Genomic DNA, 13,580 nt, shown 5'->3' with positions numbered 1-13,580 from the left:
CCCAAGCCAACTTGACACTGTCAGTGCAGAACCCACCACCAGGCAGCTCGATCTCATGAACCATAAGACCATGACCTGAGTCAAAATCAACAGATAGATGCTGAACCCACTGAGCTGCCCAGTGGGCCACCCAAATTAAGTTTTTATTTTTTTAAGTTTAAAAAAAATTATTTGTTTTGGGAGAGAGAGCAAGTGGGGGTAGGGCAGAGAGAGAGAATCTGAAGCAGGCTCTGCACTGTCAGCATAGAGCCTGACACAGTGCTCAAACTCATGAGCCATGAGATCATGATCTGAGCCAGAGTCAGACACTTAACCAACTGAGCCACCCAGATGCCCCATGAAATACCTTTTTAGACCCACTATCTAAACTAGCACACAAACTGTCCCTCCACGGATCTTCTCCATTATCTTACTCTGCTTTTTGGTTTGTTTTATAACTCATCTCTCTTGACATACATGTTGCTTATTGATCATGTAAGCTCTTTGATAGCAGGGATTTTGCTACTACATTTCTAGTAATTAGAAAAATGTTTCTCATGTAGAAGGCGCTTAAAAAGTTTTATTGAGTAAAAAATGAAAAGAACTATAGATTTAGAGAAACATGGACATTGCCTCTGAAGACTAACTCAAGAGTTCTTCTGGAAGATAACATCACTCTCTCCACCTTGGATTTTACCATGTTCACTACAGCCGTTACCATGTCTTCCTAAGATTTCTGCAGTAGACTCCTAATTGCTTCCCCCGTCTTTGCTCTTATTCCCTCTAAAATCCATTCTTCAGCCAGCAGCCCGCATCTTTTAAATTAATCAGACCTGTCTTGCTGCTTATTTAAAACCTTCGATTTGTTTCATGTAACTTTAGAGTAAAATTTACACTCTTTACCATGGTCTGCAATACTACAGTACGTATATGCTACCTAGTTTGAGGACTTTTTTTTTTTAACCACTTTTTTAATCACTGTGCTTTAGCTACATTAATGTTTCCCAAACATGCCAAGCTTATTCTCATCTTTGGGACTTTGCATGACTGCGTCTTTGCCCTGATCAGTCTTCTTCATGATCCTCATATGTTTGTCTCCTTTACATGTAGGTCTCATCGTAAAGATTACCTCCTCAGAAAGTGTGGCCTCAGAAAGGCCATTACTCAGGTCATGATCTCATGGTTCGTGGGTTTGAGCCCTGCGTCAGGCTCTGTGCTGACAGCTAGCTTGGAGCCTGGAGACTGCTTTAGATTCTGTGTCTCCTCTCTCTGACCCTCCCCTGATCATGCTGTCTCTCTCTCAGAAATAAATAAAACATTAGAAAATTTAAAAAAAAAAAGCCATTACTGTCCACCCAATCCAGCCTTTCTGTTCACCTTTGTTTTATTTATTTTTTATTTTAGAGAGAGAACACACAAGTGGGGTTGGGGATGGAGAGAGAGAGAAAGAGAGAGAGAGAGAATGAACCTTAAGGAGGCTCCATGCTTAGCACATAGCCCAACGTAGGACTTAATCCCATGACCCTGGGATCATGATCTGAGCCAAAATCAAGAGTTGAATGCTCAACTAACTGAACCCATCCAGGTACTCTGTTCACTTTTTGGTTATTGATAAATGGTATAAGGAAAAGAATCTTGATTATTAATTTTATTTTATTCTTTATCTTCTCATGTCTGCATGAGAACAGGAAATTTGTCTTTCTTATTTACTGCTGTGTCTTCAGCACATAGAACCGTGCCTAGGACTTCTTAATCACTCAGATACTTTAATCAATGAATGAAGATTTGTAATAGCCATCTGGGCACTTCATAAAAGGGCAGAAGCTCAGGCTCTTCCCATAAGATCCAGTTATTAGGGTTAGTTATGTGATCCAGGAATTTGCAGTTTAACAAGTAACTCCAGATGGGTTTTTTGACTGGTAAGATTTGGAGGATACTACTTTAACAGAAGTATTGCTAAGTGAATGAATGAATGAATGAATAAATGGGAATGATAATTCAGGGAGTTATCTTTTAACCTTGGTATATTGATATGAATGAGTTGAACATTTCCCAAAGTGTATATGCAATAGAACACTAATTACATAAGATGTTCGATGAAAAATGAGTTTGTTTTTGTGATAATATTTAAAAATGCCAAATATTATATTCTCCTTTTGGAGATTAGTTAGGCAGCCATTAGCATATTGAAACGTCTGAGAAATTAAACATTATAGGAATCTACTTCACTGTTACATATATTTGCCGAGTTTATTTACCATCCCTGCCCCCTAAATTTTCTCACCATATCTGTACTAATATACTAAGAAATCTACACGGTACAAGAAGTATAGTTGTTGGCTCCCTGCTATCATAGCGTATTCTCTCCGTGGTTAGCTGTCGACACAGTTCACTTGCTTGACTGATAGTTTGGACAAAACTGTAAGTTCTAGCAGAAATTATCTATTTTTGCAGAACTATATTCTAAATATTTTTTTTAAAATTATGTTCTTATTATTGTAAATATTCAGATAAGGATCTTTTGACTCTGTTGGGTAGGCTAGAAACATAAAGAGCTAATGATTTATTAACTTTTGTATGCATTGCTTTACATTTCCATGTTACACTTCCATTATTTCACCAAGATTTGCTTTATGTTTTTCACCTGTTTATTTATTTAAGCCCAGTTAATCACATGTAAAATTTTCTGCATCACTCTGGTCTCATTGCAGTAAGTTCAAAGTGTATATATATGGAGGATAGCCTTTTTCAGATTTTACCTTATTTCAACTTGTTTTCATCCTTGGTTTCCCCGCTTCAGTAAGTAGAATATAGAGAGGCAGAATCTAAGTGTGAAATGTTAAAATAATTGTCCTTGGTTCCATTTTTAATAAGCTTTGCCTAGTCCTGAGTCAAAATGGTTTCTTATGGTGCTAAAAAACTGTTTTTTTAAAAGTTAGAGTCCAGAAAATTAAAGAATGTGTTAAGCCTGGTGCTTTCAGGTATTTTGTATCCTGAAATAGGTTTTCGAAGTGTGTCTAGATGATACAGACAGTAGCATAATAGGCTAATTGTCCTCATGTGTACGCACTCGGTCATGCTCACTTCTTTTTCTAAATAATTCGGCCTAACCGGTTCCCATTATTGATTGTGCTTTTTAATGAAATTACTGATTCTATCTTTAATAAAGACTAAAACCTACACTGAGTTTTAGATGCAAGATACAAGCTAGCTTTTATTTGTTTCAAATTCCTTACCAAGAATGGTAGATGAAGTGATTATCAAAGGAAATTCAGAAAATGGCTATTGCTATGGGCAAACCAAGGGAGATAATTAGGCTCTTCAGAAAATCTATTTACAGAAGCAGTTTTGCAAGCGAGTACCACCCACAATCATTTTTCTCTCTAGTCTCTGAGGCACATGGTAAGAAACTAAATAAAATCTCCACTCTTTACCATTTACCCAGGATAAATTAAAAATATTGAGCAAGTGCTCATTTGTAGAACTACTATATCATTACTGTTACAAGGAAATACTTTGAGGTCATTTTTCTGATTGCATTTATTTGTGAAAAGGTACACGTTTCTATTTCAACTATCATTTTGACTGGTAGAGTATCTCAGGCTTTTGAGTATAACATGGTATATAACCTTAGTTTATGAAAGCCATCAAATGTAAAAATAGTTACACTCTTGGCAACTTGTTTCTATTAAAGGAAGTAATTTGGTTTTAAAAATAAATGTCATTTTGAGTAATGTGTATAGGACAGCTCCCAGTCTTCTTCGGCAAACTTGGGTGTGGTAGGTAGGAAAAATATTAAATGGGAGGGTTAGACATAAGACAACAGAAAGATGCCCAGACATATCTCAGAGCAGTGTTACCAGGTTGATTACACAATTTGGATTGCATACTCAGAAACACCCCTTGACTTAAATCCATTCACTAGTTGTGATTTTTACAGGCATGACTAGTTTCATTCTAGTGGGTTCATGAACCTGTTTACTCCTAGATTTGCCCTTGTTTCAGGTTTTACATGTTATCATTGGAGTATTTGCAGGTTCTTGGAGCTTAGTCTTCAAATTACCAAATAAGTATCAAGTAAAAGTTGCCCTGCATTCCTTCAATTATAAAAAATTAAAAACAAAAATCTAAGTTGAACTTGTAAGGAACTATATCACTTATTTTTCTTCATCTCAAATATGAGAGGGTGTTCAAAGGAAGAGTCCTGGCTTGACTAGAAAGTGTACATGTGGCATACGTGCACAGCCTAGAAGGCAAGAAAGTAGATAGTATAGAAGGAGGTAATTTTTTTTTTTTAATTTTTATTTTTTTAGAAGGAGGTAATTCTTTTTTTTTTTTTTTTTTTTATTAGACTATGATTTTATTTTTATTTTTTTTTTTTTTTTTACAAATAGTTTATTGTCAAATTAGTTTCTACATAACACTCAGTGCTCATCCCCAAAGTGCCCTCCTCCATGCCCATCCCCCCTCCCCCCCACATCCATCAGTCCTCAGTTTTTGTCAGCATTCAAGAGTCTCTCATGGTTTGCCTCTCTCCCTTTCCCCCACCATTTCCGCCTAGAAGGAGGTAATTCTTAAGAAAATCATTTCTATTTCCTCCTCTAAAATCATACCTGCTCTGCCTGAGTTACCTGTTTTATTCAGATTCCCTGGCAATTCCAAATTACTTGTTTTAGGCTATTAGGCTTCATTTTAGGACAAAAAAGTTAGAATTACAGAGTATCAAGAAGCAGGAACATAGGTGCCCAAAAGATTAAGAGTAAAGCTCTAGGCTTTTTCTTTTGGCAATAGTGTGCCATGTCTTTGGCAACTTATTAACCAAGCATTCATCTTCTCAACTGTACATATGAAGAGGTTCTCAACTTTGCTCCATCCTAGCATATGTAAAAGACATTCTCATTCATGACAGCATCTGGGAGTCAGAATTTTTTTAGTAGGTTTTGGTGACTTTTTAATTTATTTTTTAATGTGTATTTTTAGGTGAGAGAAAGAGAAAGCAGGGGAGGGGCAGAGAGAGAGGGAGACAGAGGATCCAAGACAGGCTCCAGACTCTGAGCTGTCAGCACAGAGCCCGACGCAGGGCTTGAGTCTACAAACCATGAGATCATGACCTGAACTGAAGTCAGACGCTTGACTGACTGAGCCATCCAGGCGCCCCTGGGAATCAGAATCTTGAGAAGGGTTGTTGGTGTTGTTTTAGGGAGAAAAATAAATGATGCTGTTAGTTCCTCTCCAACTTCTCCTTTGGATTCACTAGAGTAGATCTAGATGATGACCATAGTTCTTCCGGTTCTAAAATTCTGTGATTCTTTCTCTGGTCTTCCTTCCTTGCTACCTACACAGCTCCTTCCCTGTAATGATAGAGTCCAGCTTATCACTTGTATGTGCCTGTCATGTGTGCATGTATGAGAGAGACAGATACACTAATGTACTGTAGAACTGTTATTCCTACTTTGTCTTATATGCAAACCCATATTGTTTATTTATATTGGAAATGAGATGAGTTTATTTTTTTATTATTATTTTTTTAATGTTTTATTTATATCTAGGAGAGAGAGAGAGACAGCGTGAGCAGGGGAGGGTCAGAGAGAGAGGGAGTCACAGACTGAAACAGGCTCCAGGCTCTGAGCTGGCAGTCAGCACAGAGCCCAACATGGGGCTCGAACCCACGAACCGCGAGATCATGACCTAAGCGAAAGTCGGACGCTTAACCGACTAAGCCACTCAGGCGCCCCTATTTTTTTATTATTTAAAAAAATTTTTTTTAATGTTTGTTTATTTCTGAGAGAGAGACAGCATGAGCAGGGGAAGGGGAGAGAGAGAGAGAGATACAGAATCTGAAACAGGCTCCAGGCTCTGAGCTCGCTTTCAGCACAGAGCCCGACATGGGGCTTGAACCCACGAACCGTGAGATCATGACCTAAGCCGAAGTCGGACACTCAACCGACTGAGCCGCCCAGGCACCCCAGAAATAAAATGAGTTTAAATGTAAAAAGTGGACCCCATTTGCTGGTATGTTGGAGAAAATATCTGAGAATATCTCCTTTTCAAAACCAAATTAAGGAAGAAAATCTAGAAATCTATTTTAAAATGTTCACAAAGCAAAACCACACTGAGATACCACCTCATGCCAGTCAGAGTGGCTAAAATGAGCAAATCAGAGAACTCTAGATGCTGGCGAGGATGCGGAGAAACGGGCACCCTCCTACACTGTTGGTGGGAATGTAAACTGGTACAGCCTCTCTGGAAAACAGTGTGGAGATTCCTCAAAAAATTAACAATAGAACTCCCCTATGATGCAGCAATAGCACTGGTAGGAATTTACCCAAGGGACACAGAAATGCTGATGCATAGGGGCACATGGACCCCAATGTTCATAGCAGCACTCTCCACAATAGCTAAAACATGGAAAGAGCCTAAGTGTCCATCAACGGACGAATGGATCAAGAAGATGTGGTTTATCTATACAATGGAATACTACATGGCAATGAGAAAGAATGAAATCTGACCATGTGTAGCAACATGGATGGACCTTGAGGGTGTTATGCTTAGCGAAATAAGTCAGGCAGAGAAGGACAAATATCATCTGTTTGCACGTATAGGAGGATTAGAAGGAACTTAACAGAGGACCATGGGGGAGAAAAAGGGAGGAAGTAGTGGGGGAAAGGGAAAGAGGCAAACCATGAGAGACTCTTGAATGCTGAGAACAAACTGAGGACTCATGGGTGTGTGCGTGGGGGGGGAGGTGGGCATGGAGGAGGGCACATGTGGGGATGAGCACTGGGTGTTATATGGAAACCAACTTGACAATAAACTATTTGTAAATTAAAAAAAAATGCTCACAAAACATTTGAAACTTTAGTTGTGTCAATGAGGTTTCTTTCCTCCTTGATTAGAGTATGTACTGTTCATCAGACCAGAATTTGTTAATTCTGGTTAGAATCCAGGTTCTTTCTGCCTGGGATGTTTAAAGTATTATATTTAATTTTTTGTAAAGAAACATATTTATAAACAGCATTGAAAATATTACTTGAATTTTGTTTCAAACAGTAATTCTAAATCTTTTTTGTATCTGGGACCTTGTTGGCAGTCTGAAGTCTACAAATTCCTTTTCAGAGTAATGTTTTTAAATGTGTAAAGTATTACACACACATATAAATACATATATATAGCATTAAAAAGAGACCTCTTAGGGGTACCTGGTGGTTCAGTTGGTTGAGCATCTGTCTCTTGATTTTGGCTCAGATCATGAAATCACAATTCATGCGTTTGAGCCCCGCATTGGGCTCTGTGCTGACGGTGCAGAGCCTGCTTGGGATTCTCTCTCCTCTGCCCACTCTCTATGCCCTTCCCCCACTCAGACATTCATGCTCTCCCTTTCTCAAGAATAGATTAAAAAAAAAGAACCCTATTATATTCAAATACAATTATCAAAATATTAAATTCATGATCTAATATAAGTGCTTTTTTATCAGTGCATCGAAAAAGATCTAGAAGCCATTTGATAACTACCATAGTTTCAAAGTAGTATTGCACCTAAATGATACTTTGAGATATATGTAACAATTATAATGTGATATGAAAATACCAGATATTTATTGTTGACAAAATCACAGGTATTTTTATGTAGCTTGTTGCTGACATCACACTTGGAGAAAATACTAAACTAAACTTCAGTTAGAGGTTAGTGAAAATAAAGATGTAATTCACAGACCCCCTCATCTAAAATTATTTTGTTTCCCAGACACAGGGAAGCCAGATATAATCCTCTGTATTCAAGACACTTAATCTTGGAGGAAACAGGAGCTCAAAGTCTTTTCCATATTTAGCCCTTAATACTTTTCAAGCCTTTAAAATAAACAAGTGGTTAGTTGTTAAATGGTGATTGTCAGTATCTCTTGCATTAGGAACTTGGATTATTGCCACTAAATTTTATTATAGATTACTGAAGAGACATATTTATAAAAGCCAGTTTAGTTATTTTATCATGAAGTCAAATCAGGACATACCTAGTAATGAGTGCTTTACTCATGTCTTGACTTCGAGCTGCTATGGCCATACGTTCCTTTGTCATTAAAGAGAAAATGTAACCCATGCCGTGAGCCCCGAATCATCCTTCTACTTTATGGACTACTTTTGCGTGGTCAAATTTATGTGATTATTTTGTTAGTTTACTTTTTTCTCATTATTTCTTATTAAATGGAATTATACAATATTTGTCCTTCTGCTTCTGGCTTATTTCCCTTAGCATATTTTCAAGGTTTGCCCATTTGTAGCATGTATCTGAACTTTGTTTCCTCTTTATGGTTGAATAATATTCCATTGTATGTACCACATTTTTGTTTATCCATTTATCTGTTAAAGGACATCCGGGTTGTTTCCACTTTGGCTAATGTAATATACATTGTCATATAAATATCTGTTTCAGTCCCTGTTTTCAGTTCTTTGAGTATATATCTAAGAGTGGAATTGCTGGGGCACATGGTAATTCTGTTAGCTTTTCGAAGAAGCTGTGTGATTATTTTTTATAAATAGTTTAATCTATTATCCATTCATTAAGGTTTTTTGAGCACTAAAAAATTTTTGTTTTTTGTTTTTTTTGTGTTTTTTTTTTGCTTATTTCCTTGATTGACTTTTGTTGCTGATTTTTAAGAAATTATTTGTTTTGGTCATTCATTTTTTTCTTTTCTTTTCAATTGTTTGTTTTTCAGACCCGAGTCAGAACTCCATCACAGGGGAACACAGCCAGCTGTTAGGTATAGTATTACTATGGGATTGACTTTCTCTAAAGTCACCCTTTTCCTGCTTATACTAACAGACATTACTCCCACTTCTAATTCTATTTTCTATTCCCTCCTTTTCTGCTTTTCACTTCTTAAAACTTTTTCCTGCTATTTCTTGTCGTAACTTGGTTAAGTTTTAGGAAACTACTTGTACAATTGATTGTTAAGCCTCAATGCAACCACATATAAAAGTAATTTACATGGTTCTGCGTTTAAAAACAACAACAACTAAAAATTAGAGCTTCTTTTTTCCAAGATAATTTTGTCAAGAAGATACTCTATAATAGCTTGGGCTTTGCAGCTACTTTGCCCTTTTTATTATTTTTCTTGGTCTTTTAATCACCCTCATTTTAATTTCTGAAATTATGACCTTAAGCAAGCTGTTTGGGATGTTCCAGTATTATATAAATTTGGGAAATAAATTTATTTCTTCTAGTTATCACGTATTTAAATTTCAGTAAGCTTGTAATTTAACAGGTATCTCACAGCATCTCAAGACTGGTAAAAATTTTAAATAGAGAAATGAAACATACTCTGGTGAGAAATTCAGACAATAAAAAGAACGTGTAAAGAAAGTCAAGTCCTCTAAAGTATCTCTTCTCCCCACCACCTCACCTCTGTCCCCTGAGGTATTTATTCTTGGGAATTCTCTAGAAGTTTTTAATAGTAACATTTTCTTATTATCTATGATTATCTTCTTTCCTTTTCTCTCCATGGAGTTATACTCTACAGACTGTGAATTCCTTTCTTTCACTTAACATTTTACCTTGGGACGTTTGAGCACATAAAGATTTGCCTTATTCCTCTGTTTGTTAGAGAATAGTATTCCATGGTATTCCAATGGCCAGTTCCCCATTCTTGAGCATTTATTTCCAGGTGTTTTACTGTTAAAAATTATATTACAGTGAACATCTTGTGCATATACTCTTGCAATCTCATTGGCAGTATATTTGAAGGAAAAATTCCTAACAGTAGAATTCTTTGGTGAAAGGGTATATCTGTCTTCAAAACGATACATCAACTTAGACTTCCACCAGTTAGGAGTATGGAGGCATACTTGGGCTCCCTATCATAAAAAGTAGATATTAATCTTAAAACATTTTCTTTCCCTAGATGAAGATGGCATGTCTAGTTTTTATTTGTACATCTTTAATTATGAATGAGGTTAAGTGCTTTTTAAATACACTGACAGCCATTTTGTATGTGTGTGTGCCTTTTGATTTAAGGCTTATTTTTTGTTTTTAGACTTTTGGTTTGCTTTTGTTTTGTTTCTATTGCAGTATAATTAACATACAGTGTTATATTAGTTTCAGGCATATACCATATTGATTGGACAATGCTGTACATTGCTCAGTACTTACCACCATAAGTATAGTAATCATCTGTCACCATACAACGTTATTACAATATTATTTCCTATGCTGTACTATTCATCTCCATGACTGACTTGTTTTATAACTTGAAGTTTGTATCTGTCTCTTTTTTTGTATTAAAAAATTAAAAATTAAAATTAAATTAAAAATTTAGGGGCACCTGGGTGGCTCAATTGGTTAAGTGTCCAACTTCACCTCAGGCCATGATCTCATGGTTTGTGAGTTTGAGCCTTGTGTCTGGCTCTCTGCTGTTAGCGCAGAGTCCGCTTTGGGTTGTCCCCCTTTCTCTCTGCCCTGCCCCGGCCCCCGTTTGCACTCTGTTCTCTGAAAATAAATAAAATTTTTTAAATGTCCAAGATTTTTTAAATCTTTTTTTAACTTGAATGTAGTTGATATGCAATGTTACATTAGTTTCAGCTGTACAACATAGTGATTCAGCTTCTCTATACATTATGCTATTTATCCCCTTTGTCTCACCCATCCCCCCCCACCTCCTTTCTGGCAACAATATTTGTTCTTTGTGTTTAAAGGTCTTTTTGTTTCTTTGCTTTCTTTTTATTTACAACATGTAAGTGAAATCATGTGGTATTTGTTTTTCTTTGCCTGATTTTACTTAGCCTTAGCCTAATGTCCTATAGGCCCACCCATGTTGTTGCACGTGGCAACATCTCACTCTTTTTTATGACTGAATGTTCCATTATAAGTATATACCACATCCGCACCCATTCACTTATCAGTAGAAACTTGGGTTGCTTCTGTAGTTTGGCTATTATAAGTAATGTTATGATAAACACAGGGGTGAATATATCTTTTCAAATTCATTTTCCTTGGGTAAATACCCAACAATAGAATTGTTTGATCATATGGTAATTCTATTTTTAATATTTTGAGGAACCTCCATACTATTTTCCTCAGTGGTTGCTCCAATTTATATTCCCACTAACAGTGCATGAGGTTTGATTTGAGGCTCATTTTGATTTGTACTTCCTGAACTTTTAGCTCTTTGAATAGTGCAGAGTAGCTGTGGAAAATATGGTCTATCAAAAAGTTGACAGTAAGGAAATTACTTGTTTGCTCATTACAGGTTCAGAGTATTGAAGAAAGTGGGATATTCCTTTTCTGTTCTTTCTTGTTAAGAACCTAAGTTTCTGGTGATAATTCTCATTTGCTTGAGAGAATTTATGTGCTGGAACAGAAATGGACACCCTAAGCACTCCATAAATAGTTTTAGGTAAATGATTTGACGTAAACATATAGCTAGAAATCTGATCACAAGGGTCCTAGCCTTGTGATATTGGGGTTGTCACTATTCTCTTTTTTTTAGACTTTTATATTGAATCATTTATTTAGACTGTTCAAAATTATTCTTCTCCATATAAAAATTTCATATTTGGACCAGGAATGGTTAAGATTTCACTGAAATATTTAGGTAGACCATGAAGAGTAATTTTACCTCTAAACTATTAAAACTCTCCCGCCTCTGATACATGCTGACAGGTACAGGAGTTTGAGGGTAGTATATCATCTGGCCAGGAATACGTGTGTAATCGAGGTAAGGAAGGAGTTAGCCAATGAAGTGGATAGTCAGGAGTTGGTATCATTCCATTGTAAGCTGGATTTTGTTTCTATTGAGACATTTGAAGCAAAAGATAGTAAACAAATTGTGGGCAAAAAGAAATAGTATGTGATTGTGAAAAAGGCTTCTCTTAGTATTAGCTAAAAACCCTAGTATCTGCTAAGAGACTACTTCAGACATTACTCTCATTTGACCTCCTACATTTACATTCAATTTTATTTATCCATTCATTTATTTATTTATTTAAAATGTTTATTTATTTTTGAGAGACACAGAATACAAATGGGTGAGGGGAAGAGAGAGAGAGGGAGACACAGAATCCGAAGCAGGCTCCAGGATCCGAGCTGTCAGCACAGAGCCTGATGCGGGGCTCATAAACTGCGAGATCATGACTCAAGCCAAAGTCGGATGCTTAACCGACTGAGCCACCCAGGCGCCACTTACATTCAATTTTAAACAAACCTGGGAATATGTCCAGAGTCTTCTGGCTAGATTCTTGGGTGAGTTCATCCTGCTACCCTGGGTTCTCCCTCCAAGGTTTGTTAGATAAGATTATTTTCTTTTCTTCTTATGCTTTTTTTTTTTTTTTAATTTTTAATATTTATTTTTGAGACCAAGAGAGGCAGACAGAGTGTGAGCAAGGGAGGGGCAGAGAGAGAGAGAGACACAGAATGTGAAGCAGGCTCCAGGCTCTGAGCTGTCAGCACAGAGCCCAATGTGGGGCTTGAACCCACAAACCGTGAAGTCATGACCTGAGCCAAAGTCAGAAGCTTAGCCAACTGAGCCACCCAGGCACCCCTTCTCATGCTCTTAGTAAGTATATCTTCTATGTCCCATCCTGAGTTAGTTTCTTTCCTTTTTTCTTTTTTTCCTTTTTTATTTTTCCTTAACCTTTCCTTTTTCTTATCCTTTTCCTTTCCTTTTCATTTCTTTTTCATTTCCTAGCTCTACACCTTACGTGAGGCTTAATTTAAGACCCTGAGATCAGGAGTCACATGCTCTACTGATTGAGTCAGTCAGGTCCCTTTGAATATCTTTGTTTAAGCTACAGCCTCAAAATCCTTGAAAGCCTGATTTATTTTTTAAAAAGAAGTTTGCAAGAGATGGAAAGGTGAATTTTTGTTATATTTTCTAATGATCTTATAGTTCCTCAGAAAGGGCATTGGTAGTTTGAATTAAAATCTTGCCAGCTCTCTTTAAAAATCTCGGTTACAGGCACCTGGTAGGCTAGGTCACTGGAGCATGTGACTCTTGATCTCAGGGTCGTGAGTTTGAGCTCCACCTCAGATGTAGAGATTACTTAAAAATAAAAACTTAAAAAAAAATAATCTTGCTTAGGATAATTAGGGCTAGTAAGTTAAGAACTACTTCAGTTGTTTTGCCTGCTAAGCAGAATTTATAATAGTATCTTTCAGACCTTCTAAATGTTCTTCCTGTCAGTAGGGCGCAGTTATTTTAATATATCTGTTGTTCCCACTGACTCATCAGATCTCTTACAAAACTTACGGTTAGGCTAAGGAGATGGATGGAAGGGTGAAACTGCTGTTGTGAGAAATAATTAAGCTGTAATGAATTTTTCTGAGTATATGCATGTATACTTTTTAATTTAAAACATTTTAGGGGCGCCTGGGTGGCTTAGTCGGTTAAGCGTCCGACTTTCGCTTGGGTCATGATCTCGCGGTTCGTGGGTTCGAGCCCCGCGTCGGGCTCTGTGCTGACTGCCAGCTCAGAGCCTGGAGCCTGTTTCAGTCTGTGACTCCCTCTCTCTCTGACCCTCCCCTGCTCAAGCTCTCTCTCTCTCCTAGAAATAAATAAAACATTTAAAAAAAAAAAAAAAAACATTTTAGTAAGCAGCTAAGCAAATGAGCA

At 36.9% G+C, this 13,580-nt stretch overlaps 1 protein-coding gene across 2 annotated transcripts in view; it reads left to right on the top strand.

Moving 5' to 3' along the window:
* SLC12A6 (solute carrier family 12 member 6) overlaps window positions 1-13,580 on the top strand; it is a 93,407-nt gene that overhangs the window by 40,387 nt on the left and 39,440 nt on the right. For both annotated transcript variants that reach the window (XM_039218321.1, XM_039218322.1), the window contains exon 2: window positions 8,691-8,735. In XM_039218321.1, coding sequence (XP_039074252.1) covers window positions 8,691-8,735 — 45 coding nt within the window. The remainder of the gene's footprint in view (window positions 1-8,690; window positions 8,736-13,580) is intronic.

This window comes from Hyaena hyaena, unplaced genomic scaffold (assembly GCF_003009895.1).
Source record: "Hyaena hyaena isolate Hyena2069 unplaced genomic scaffold, ASM300989v1 scaffold_756, whole genome shotgun sequence".
NCBI classification, from domain to species: domain Eukaryota; kingdom Metazoa; phylum Chordata; class Mammalia; order Carnivora; family Hyaenidae; genus Hyaena; species Hyaena hyaena.
This window is presented reverse-complemented; position numbering and strand designations above follow the sequence as displayed.